Genomic DNA, 11,261 nt, shown 5'->3' with positions numbered 1-11,261 from the left:
ATTTGACTAGCCAGAAAACAAACTGTAACCTGCATACCTGCATCCCTCAGAGCTTGTGTAGGAGTCTGAGACCAGCAAGAGATGCACTATGAAGTTGCCAGTGTCCTTCTTCCTCGCTCATATTTAGGGATCCTTTTCCCACCCCTTCCCTCCCTTTAATTATAGCCAGAATGTAGTTTTAATTAAAGCACGGCATGCCTGGATGGTTCTACCTTCTCTGATTATCCAAGAGGGATGGGGAGTCACTGCACACCCATGGCGACATGCCCGTTTGCACTCCATGACAACTCCCTAGCTTGTAGCTACAAGCAGACTGTCCTCCATGAGGTTTTAGGAATAGGCAAGGATCTGTTGGAGCAGAGGCACGGTAGCCCCTATTCTCCTGGGCTGGCACATGACCTGATGCCAAACATGCCCTCTGAAGCAAGGGGCCTCTGCTGTACTAGCCCATCAGATCCCATCTCCTGAAGCGAATAAGCTGTGCATAGCTGCTGGGTACACAGCACTCATGAGCTGCCTGATCCGGCATATATCCTAATATAATATAACCCCAATATATTCCTGCCCCCTTGTGTGTCCTAATAGAATAGACCAACAGATTTTTCCTGTCAACAGCTAAATTAGGCCAGAAGCACACAAGGCCAGTGTTGCTATGACACTCCTGCATCTGTTAAAGCCTCAGTATGAAATCATAGGGAGATAGATCTGGTGAGCTGACATTTAGGAGCAGAGATTGCTTCAGGCTGCTGCATGATGCTCCCTTCCAAACTCCCAAACTTCCTCTCTCAAACCCCTCCAGCTCCAAGCACTTCTGTTGAGGATGGAACACTGTTCCAGCACAGCCACTTGCAATTTACTGCACCCTCCCGCTTTGGGACTTCAGAGGATGGACAAGGGGACACAATAAGGCTTCAGACTTGCCAGACAGATTGACACCACCCTATATGCTCTGTATTCATCCTGCCTGGTGGCCACCCCTAGCAGGGTCACACCAGCTGTGGGCTAAGAGCACATGGACTGTTGCATAGCTCCGTCAATGAGCTGCCATTTGACTACACACCAGCCTCATAGACAGGCACCTACTGCTTATTGCATTGCCACCCATGTCCTGCTGCATACCCTGTCTGCCCTGTAGCTGTAGTTCCAGGCTAAAAAAATGGAAGTTACAGTGTTGAGGCTGTAAAATCCACTTCTGTTCTTAACCTTCAGAAACAATCCAGCAAAGACATTCCAGGTCACATCTTTTTCACTGGGAGATTTCTCCCAGCAGGCCCACGTGATTTTATTGTTGACAAACCCCAGGCTGTAATAACAGCTTGTCATCAGCAGGTGAAGCCTCTCAAACGAGTGTGTTACACAGCCCCTGCCAGCTCCTGTTAGAGCAAAACACTTCTCTCCCCCTCCCCTCAAGCTCTGAAAAGCTGTAATTACAGCGTGTGAGTAAGAGATCCACAAAGAAACAACGCACAATGCTGATAAGCACGGCCATTCTTTAACGAGGATTTCAGCCCAAAGCCTAGCAAGCCTGAAAGTCTTTCTTCTTCTGTGTGTAACACAAAGGCCTCTCACTACAACTCAGTTCTGGGAAATCTACCAGTATGTGGAAGAAAATACCTGATTTCCCCTCCTGTATTTCTCACCCTGTGTCTACAGCTGTATGTGTTGGTACATGCCATCCAGCTCATCCCTGATGAGGGAATGCTGTTTCTCCCTTCAGGTCTCTGAGACTTCCCATTGCAGAAAGCAGCAGATCTCAGTTTTGGAAAGGAAAGGGTTTTATCACCAGGAGGGAGCTCCTCACAGCAGCACACTCCTCTGCAGCACCCCTCCCGCTGGGGCAAAAGGCACAATGAGCCTTCAGGCCACCCGCACCACTGCACAGAAGCATCATTTTAACATCAGGAACCCAGTTCTTCTCCCTGGCACAGCTCTTCTAACAGAGAACAGCCTCTTGGCTCTGCTCAGAGGCTCAAAAGCTCCTTCACTCCTCCTTTGCTTCAGTGTACTGGCCAGGCCCATGAGGGGGTGTGCAGGACCCGCAGGGCTGTCACACGGTCACAAAGCACGTGCTGCAGGAGCTCCCACCCGCTCAGAGATGCTGCAATGCCTTCTGCCCAAGCAGAGATGAAGGTCCTGTGTGTGGGGCCTGCTTTCAGTCTCCTGTTCCCCACATCATGTCATAGCTGGGTCCTGGAGCTTGTATCATGTTATTTTAGAATAGCATATAATTCACTGTAGGTACAGAGCAGCACAGCAGAACCACCAAGCAGGTGAGGGGCTGAAGCTACTGCAAGGCCACCAGCACTTCACTTGTCTTCCTGCTCTGGAAAAGCAAAGCTACCAAGGAGGAATCAGCCACTGCAGCAGTAGCAATCATGAAACCAGCCCAATGGGTGATCCTCCAAAGCCCAGTGAGACTCACTTTGCCCTCCAGACATACATGATCCACTTCAGCATCTGCAGAAGCACTACCAGAAACCCAAAGACCTCAAATCATCCCTCAAAGCACATCTAGGAGATGAAGAAGCCAGGAGCAGCCAAGCCCATTACAACTATAATTATCCATGCACTAAACAAGGAGCTCTCAGTGAAGCCCAAGGTGTGGCAGCATGAACCAAGTGTGAATTCACATGTAAAAATAAAAGGCTGCTGTAAAATCATCTGATGCCAAAGTATCTTGAAGTTATCTTTAGAAGATGAGTCTCTAATGTCTTTGTTGGCTGCTTGAAAATAAATAAACAAGTGCTGAGACAGTCGTCTGGGAGCCTATTTAAAAAGCAACGATCATAAATATGTGACTAATCTGTGTTATGTATAGGCTTGCACAGTTGTCAGCTTCCTGGCGTGAAGCTGGACAGCTAAAACTTGACTCTTCCACATCTAAGGTATGGGAGTCAGAACTGCCAGTGGCTGTAAAAGGCCTGTGATCTGGAAGCACAGTTTTATCCATTTAGAGGTAGTACATGCAGTTGGTCCATCCTTCCCCACACAGTTAAACCATTAGCTGTGGCACATGAGGGAAGTGGTCTCAGGTATTTTAAGCTGATTAAAATCAAAGAGCACAATGTAAGTGACGTTTCTGCTTTGGCAAGAAGAGGAAAGATCTACTTTTCACCATCTCTGTAAGTCAGAGAGTCCACAGTGAAAACCACTCCATCAGAATAGCTCTGTACAAAGGCTCATCACAGAGAATCCCAATTTCTGTCTCAGTGACCATGACAGCCAGGCACCACATCACCATTAGTAGATCCATCCTCCTGTTTCTCATACCTATGTCTGAACACCCTTAGATGTGATCAAACTGCTTTCCCTTCTGTACAGGTCCCCCAGGCTACATTCATTTCTCCAGGAAGTATACAGTAAAAGGCTGAAGAAGGCAAACCCCACACTTGCACTTTCCCAGCCACCCAAACTGTAGAACTGAACCAAGCAAAGGCCATCGGGGCCTCAACAGACACCGCAGAGAGAGGCCACTGGGGAGCAGTAAGCACAGCAATGCCAGGACGTAGAATCAGAAACTGGTTTGGGATGGAAAGGACCTTAAGATCATCCAGTTCCAACCCTCTGCCATGGGCAGGGATGCCTCACAGTAGAGCAGGTTGCTCCAAGCCCCAACCAACCTGGCCTTGAACACTGCCAGGGATGGGGCAGCCACAGCTTCTCTGGGCACCCTGTGCCAGTGCCTCAGCACCCTCACAGGGAAGAGCTTCTGCCTTAGATCCAATCTAAACTTCCCCTGTTTCAGTTTGAACCCATCACCCCTTGTCCTGTCGCTACAGTCCCTGATGAAGAGTTCCTCTCCAGCATCCTTGTACCCCCTCCCTTCAGACACTGGAAGCTGCTCTGAGGTCTCCACCGCAGCTTCTCTGCTCCAGGCTGAACAGCCCCTATTTCTCACCAGCACTATCAGCAGCTTCTGGAGCCTCCCTGGTGACCAAGACACCTGCCACGTGCCAGTGAGCACAATCAGGTTTTGTACAGCAAAATAATAGGCCATGACCCTCCATTCCTGGCCATCAGTGACGGCAGTGGGATACTCACGACTTGTCTCTCCTGCAGGCCCGTCTCTGAGGGCTGGCTTGCCTTCGGCGTGGGGACAACGACTTACCCCGTGATCTCTCTTTCATTGGAGAATGGGCACTTGAGGGTTTCAGGATCTGCAAGAGATGGGGGAGGGAAGGAAGAAGCATTCAATAAAGGCCATGATTCACTGAAAATAAAAAATAAGTATAAAGGGCCTCATACAGTGGCGGGAACGGCACACAAAGAGCCTTCAGTCCCTTGGGGCTCCGTCAAACCCTGCCCAGGTTGAGAGGAACCCAAAGCTGTTATCATGTGATAGCTGTTCAGAAGCCTCCTGTAAAAATCAGTTGGTGTCACCAGTTCAGTTTTCAGCTAAATACTGAATAAAAAGCTCTCAAACACAGCTTTCTTCAGAGCTGGAGACCGCAAGGCATAAGAAAAATGGCTTTGAGTCTCAGCTGAAGGGAACTCATGTAGCCAAATCACCCTCTCCAGCTTTCCTCTCCACACACAGAGGTGATCATCTCCCAGGCTGGCAGCTGAGCAATCTGTAACAGTGAGACTTTTCACTATGTCTGCAACTTGCCTGCATCCCCCATACCCTGCAGCCTCAGAAGGCCATCAGCACCACACTCATACTCCAGGCTGGTTTTAAGACCTGATCCTCCAAAGTCAGCCCTTCACAATGGAAGCAGCTCAAATTCTGAATGAACTCAAGGGAAGAGTCAGATACAAGGTCTTCAACGGTTCAGGGTTGTGGTCCTAGTCTTGAGGCACTTACAGGGACTGTGCCCAGTGTCACAGCTCAGCACACGCTGTCAAAAGCAAGTACTAAGTTCAGCAGCTCATCTGCCCGTATGGACTTCAACTTGAGCCTGCTTCAGCTGTTTGCTCTCTAAATGGTATTAAAAGTGCATGAAAGAGTGGAAAAAAACCCTCCTTCATTATGTCTGTAATCAAGCACATGTGCTTAAGGTGACAGCATGGTACAAGCTGGCCCTCAGGAGAGGTGGCAGCAGAACGTAGGGATGATGCCACTGGTGATGCTCATCACAAGGTCAGGGCGAGGGGGCCTGAGCCAGAAAGACAGAGGGCTGCTACGTCAGAGCCATTCCTCAGGAGAGCAGGGGCTGGGAACCCGGAATAACTTGGACACGATGGCACATACCTCTCCACGAGAGCCAGTCCCATACTTAGCAACACACCTGCTCTGCTCCCGCTGCCAGCAGCAGGCTGGAAAGGCACCGAATCCCCTTCAGCATGGCCACAACCAGCTCCTCATCCATGCCAGCATGGTCAGGGACACCCCTCATCCTCAAGGACAGCCAATCCCTCTGGCAGCCTGCCCTGTGTCCCTGTCATTTCCCTCTGGGCTCTTCAGTCTGACCAACCAGCCTGTGAGAGACTCGCTTTTCTCACCATTCCCATGTAACCTGCTTTGTGATTTAACTGTGGTGGTGGACATCAGGCAGTGCAGCCCATCAGCACGCCCTGCAAGGAGAAGCAACCACCAATACGCCTGTGCCACAGCACCCCTTGCAGCTTAGGTGTAAAGAGCAGAGATCCCTACATGAAACCAGGCCACCCATCCCACCAGCTCCAGCCATGGTTTTGGAGTCAGTGAGAAAAGCAAACTGGGCAACACCTTGATGGCCAGGGACAACAATGGGTTCAAGTGTTTCCCAGGCTGAAGGGGAGATCCTTGAACTAACAAATAGCTATAGAAGCTTGAAAATGTGCTAAACCCTGGTGGGAGAATCACTAAGGCCACTCCACCAAGGATGCTGAGAGGGACTCTTCATCAGGGACTGTAGTGACGGGACAAGGGGTGATGGGTTCAAACTGAAACAGGGCAAGTTCAGGTTAGATCTAAGGCAGAAGCTCTTCCCTGTGAGGGTGCTGAGGCGCTGGCACAGGGTGCCCAGAGAAACTGTGGCTGCCCCATCCCTGGCAGTGTTCAAGGCCAGGTTGGTCGGGGCTTGGAGCAACCTGCTCTACTGTGAGGCATCCCTGCCCATGGCAGGGGGTTGGAACTGTATGATCTTAAGGTCATTTCCAACCCAAACCATTCTGGGATTCTATAAGACAGATCTAAGCAAACCCACAGCCCACCTGATACCACCTTTATCTCAGGTTGCGGTCAGCCTGCTGACATGGAGCAAAACCAATCTGTGCAGGCTGGGACAAGGTGCACAAACCTACCTTCATCCTCATATCCCTGGCAAACTTCTCCAGCTCCTTCCTGACTTCCGTGCGCGTCATTTTGGACACGTTGAGGACGAGCTGTTTCCACTCGATGGGCTGGAAGCTGTGCGGCTCATGCGGGACGTATAACCCGATTTTCACCTTTTTGACCGAATGCAAGTACTTTTTATAGGAGTCTTCAAACTCAAAGATGAGGTCGCTCAGAGTCCGGTAAATCAGAGGTTTGTCCATCAGGTCTGATCGCCTGCTCATGCCCAGCGAGCCGTACCGGCCGTTGCAGTAAATCCCGAGCACCACGTGATGAAAATAGTTCCCTGAGAAGTGGGTTTTAAAGCTGATGGGGAATCGTTCCACAGACGGCTGCCCGTTGGTTAAGTAGCTGGTGTGCACTGCGTCAAGGCAACAACAGGAAGGAGCACACACAGTTACATCTCTAGACATCTTTAGCAGCTTTTATTTAAGTGCCAGGGCAAAAGTTGTCTTGCAGACACAATTTTATTGTTACTGTGCCCCAGAAACAGCCAATGATGCCAAAACCCTGCTTGGAGAATAAGATGCAATGGTTCAGGCAGCGAAGGGACTGACTCTTAACCATGCCTGGGGGGGAGAAGGAAAAAACACAAGTGCTGGGGTCAGCAAGGCAGGAGAGAGACCATCCTCCTCAGCTCTGTGGGAACTTTCCCATTTGATCCCAACATCAAAATCCCATGGCCCCAAAAGGGAAGAGCATTGCCCTTCATTTCATGCTGGAGCTTGATACCAGTCACCTTATTTTCCCACATCTTCAACCAGCACGAAAGACTCTGAATGTATTCTTACCCAGGGCGAGTCAGCCTTTACATCATTAACAGGCCCTCAGCATGGCCACTCCTCATACAAGAGTGTTTTTGCACGTTGCCCTTGTAACGTCGGGTTGAAACAAATAAAGTGAAGCTCCCAGGCAGATAATTCATTACATAAGCACAGAGACATGGTCAGGACCAAGTGCTTTTACAGAGCAAATCACTGCCTGGCCTTTCCAAATGGACCAAGTGCAGAGGCCGGGGCCAAGCTCCATCACAGTGTAGTAGGTGACCTCAGCGGGGAGCTACACGCGGGCCTGAGGCATCTCCTTAAGAAGTTGCTGGCCTGTACCAGGGGGAGGAGAAACCTTAAGCACGGGGGTTTAAAGGCATCAGTGCTTATGCTGCATGCAGCTCCCTGCTGCTAAGCCCTGGACAGCTGATGTCCACCCCGGCTCCATGTGCTGGCACCAGCCCCTGGGATAGCGGGTGTCCTTTCCCTGCAGCCAACGGAATGGAGGAGGGATGCTCCAGCCTGGGGTTACCCCGGCCAGAGGTACCTGCTTTAACCCCAGAGGCAGACACAGTCATGGCAGCTGGTCAGGGTGGTGCCACTATGAAATACACTGGCTGGAGGGGCAGCACTGCCTGCGTAGCATCATAGAATGGTTTGGGTTGGAAAGGACATTAAGGTTTAGTTCCAACCCCCTGCCATGGGCAGGGACACCTCACACTACACCATGTCACCAGGATCCCTGAAGAACAGAGTGGGGTCAGTTCCTGCTGGAGCTGCAGGAACCAGCCCAGATGAGGGTCCTGCTCTGAGGACCACCCCCCCTCCTCCCCCTACCCTGTGCTCAAAAAGATGGTCTTTAACAGCAGTGGAACAAGAGCCACCGCACAGCTGAGGTGCCCTGGGACGTTAGCGCAGCCAGCCTTCCCCTCTGCCTGCACAGCACGGCTGCCAGACAGCTGCTGGGAAGCTGAGAAAACAAAAAGCCTTTGCACCAATACACTAAAGCACAACTTGGGCTTGGTTCCAGTTGCCCAGCCTGACACCCCACCTCACCAGCACTGCAGCTCCCTGGGGTGCTGACCCACCACCCGCATCCTGCAGTTCACCTCTTCTCTCTACAGGGATGCAGGAAAAGCAGCCAGTGTTCTCATCTGTCTCTAACACATTTTCACCCACCTCACACTTGTTGAATTTCACATATTCAAACTTTGGCCCTCCAGGTGAACACAAAGAGATTCACGAGCTGCCCAGACTCTAAGGTCAAGGAGTTAAAACCTCTGCACAAAAATCCCAAAAGCGCAAGACAAAAATAATCTTTCAGAACAGCCACAGGGAAGCTTTCCAGCTCAACGTCAAACATATTTCATTGTGCTCAGTGCTACATGTCATCAGCTTTAGCAGTCAGGAGAAAATGTATTAGAGGATACAGGAATGGACAACGCTATGAACCCAGCCCCTGCTGCACTTCACTACCTATATGGCAGTAAGTCTGGACAAGCGTGAAGAGCAGAGTGCAGACCTCCACACATGCACACAGCTCCTTGCCCAGCCACGGCCACGTATGCCCACCTCTGCCCATCTGCTGCCTCACCACATCAAACACAAACACCCTGCAGCAACTGTCAAACCTCACCCCTATACAGAATCACTGGTTTCTGTTGGAAAGGACCTTAAAGCTCATCCAGTTCCAACCCCTTCCCCATGGGCAGGGACACCTTCCACTAGAGCAGGTTGCTCTCAGCCCCGACCAACCTGGCCTTGAACACTGCCAGGGATGGGGCAGCCACAGCTTCTCTGGGCATCCTCACAGGGAAGAGCTTCTGCCTTAGATCTAACCTGAACTTGCCCTCTTTCAGTCTGAACCCATCACCCCTTGTCCTATCGCTGCAGTCCCTGATGAAGAGTCCCTCTCCAGCATCCTTGTAGCCCCCTTCAGACACTGGAAGCTGCTCTGAGGTCTCCATGCAGCTTCTCTTCTCCAGGCTGAACAGCCTCAGTGTTCTCAGCCTGTCTTTGTATGGGGGGTCTATATCAACTACACTGACACAGAAGTAGCTCTGTTGCCCTCGGTGGTCTTGCTGGGTCACTGCTGCATTAGGACTAGCTTCTCCCAGAAAAACCCACCAGTGGAATTAAAGGTAATAAATACACTGCAAGGTCAGAATGGGGCCCAGCACCATTATATCAACTGGAAAACTCAGCCCACAGTCACCCCATTTAAAAGGTCACCTTGCTCCAGGGCTTAAAAGGACCATCCCGTGTACATCAAAGTCAAGTTACAATAATTTGTGTCCTACAGACAGCTTCTTGCAGAATCCCATTGTATTTATCATTCTGTGTAACTGAAAAAGCAGTGTCTTTTATTAACACCTACGAAGCTTTCAAACATCACCACTATTTTTCTCCCTCATTATGAAAGGGTTTTCTCTCTGCTCCCCAAGTGCCTTTCTATTAAGTCCACACACAAAGCTTTGGTGGCCACCTGCCACACATACACACATCTGCCACGAGGTCTCGGAGAAGTTGCAATTTAATCTCATTAAATACTAAGTAGGAGTAAAAGAATCTTTTGAGGGCAGACATTGCCCAATATCAAATAACCCAGCAACAACCGCTGTGGAAATTAACCTTTAGGTACAGGTTGCTTCTGCTGAGTGACTAGTTAATGAGAGTCCCCACCCGAGATGAAATACACAGCAAATGGGCTGGAAAGGCATGTCAGATCTTCCTCTCCATCCATGCATCATTATTATTTCTTCTCCTTTCTGCTCTGCCCAAGGAGAGCTGTATTGTGGCAAACAAAAGGCAACGACACAGTAACGCCGCAGCTGTAATCACACTTTTGAGCTGGGACTCTGACTGCAGGATGGAGAGTCAGGGAGTAAATTACATGCCACAATAGAGAAGCAGCACAGAGCAGGAGAGGGCAAAAGCAGCTGCAACAAAAGCTCTGTGGCCTCCTGATCCTGGGTCTTCACGTACATCAAAGCAGCAGAAAAACAGCACTGAGAGATGCTTGGAGATCACACAAGAGGGACACCAATCTTCTGGCTGGCCACCTCTTGCCCTGGTATCCCTCCTCTTCCCACACATCCAGGAAACACACAAGGACAATACCTGGAGCTCCACCAGGGTCTCTCTGGAATGGGCTGGTACAGCATGTCCCCATCCCTTGCGGATTCTAAACCCTGCTCTTCTGCAGGCTCATACTAGCCCTTCAACCTCAATTTCTCTCACCACACAGAGACATTAACACATGCCAACCAGGGCAGTGAATTCTGCCCTCTTAACCCTAGGAGACTGATTTTGAAAGTGACAGGTTCAGGCCAAAGGAGTGTGAGAAGAACTGGGCCCAAAACATACAATATGTTTAGGGGTAGCAGGCCATTTGGTGAACTCGCATGGCTCTATTAACAAGGCGGCTTTCTTGAGCCCACCCGTATTGCTGACAGCCTGCAGAAAGGGACACACTTCCCACATCAGCATGCAGCTCCTACAGACCTGCAAGTCGACACAAGCATCCTCTGAGCCACAGGCTGAACTTCTCACAGTTGCCTTCAGCACCCAGGCCCATGCACAACCTAGCCTGAATACCTGGGAGACATTCAGATCCCAGATACAAATACAAGCAAGACTTGGAGATTTAAATCTGATATAAGCCAGAAGTTCTTCCCTGTGAGGGTGCTGAGGCGCTGGCACAGGGTGCCAAGAGAAGCTGTGGCTGCCCCATCCCTGGCAGTGTTCAAGGCCAGGTTGGACACAGGGGCTTGGAGCAACCTGCTCTAGTGGAAGGTGTCCCTGCCTGGGGCAGAGGGCTGGAAGATCTTAAGGTACTTTCAAACTCAAATCATTCTGTGAGTCTACGATCTGGATGGGTTTTCTTTAAACCTGCACACTCACACAATGACTCAACCAATGCCCTTCTGTGGTGTGCGGTTGAGGGTTTTTAATTCTCCGTCTCCGGCTGAGCTCTAAAATCAAAAAGATCCCACAAAGAAGTCTCAGCATCTTCCTCCCACAGTGCATACCTTTCCCTACACAGCTGCCCTCCCTGCAGAGCACAGAGCAGTTCCCAGCCAAGAGAGACCTGAAGCCCTTCACCTTGTTTATTTGCCAGCAGCAACTTTTAGAACAAGTGTCCTCTCCTGCCTTTGTTTTCTCTTATTAATAAATAATCAGAGGAGGATCTTTCCATGCAGCAGCTGTGTGGCTCCAGGCTTCAAACAGTCCTGGCA

At 50.4% G+C, this 11,261-nt stretch overlaps 1 protein-coding gene across 2 annotated transcripts in view; it reads right to left on the bottom strand.

Moving 5' to 3' along the window:
- VASH2 (vasohibin 2) overlaps positions 1 to 11,261 on the bottom strand; it is a gene marked incomplete at its 3' end in the record, with an annotated part of 32,792 nt that overhangs the window by 2,129 nt on the left and 19,402 nt on the right. For both annotated transcript variants that reach the window (XM_080615794.1, XM_080615793.1), the window contains 2 exons: positions 6,226 to 6,607; positions 4,042 to 4,157 (listed from right to left, as the gene is read on the bottom strand). In XM_080615794.1, coding sequence (XP_080471920.1) covers positions 4,042 to 4,157; positions 6,226 to 6,607 — 498 coding nt within the window. The remainder of the gene's footprint in view (positions 1 to 4,041; positions 4,158 to 6,225; positions 6,608 to 11,261) is intronic.

This window comes from Psittacula echo (genome assembly GCF_963264785.1).
Source record: "Psittacula echo genome assembly, chromosome: 4".
NCBI classification, from domain to species: Eukaryota; Metazoa; Chordata; class Aves; order Psittaciformes; family Psittacidae; genus Psittacula; species Psittacula echo.
This window is presented reverse-complemented; position numbering and strand designations above follow the sequence as displayed.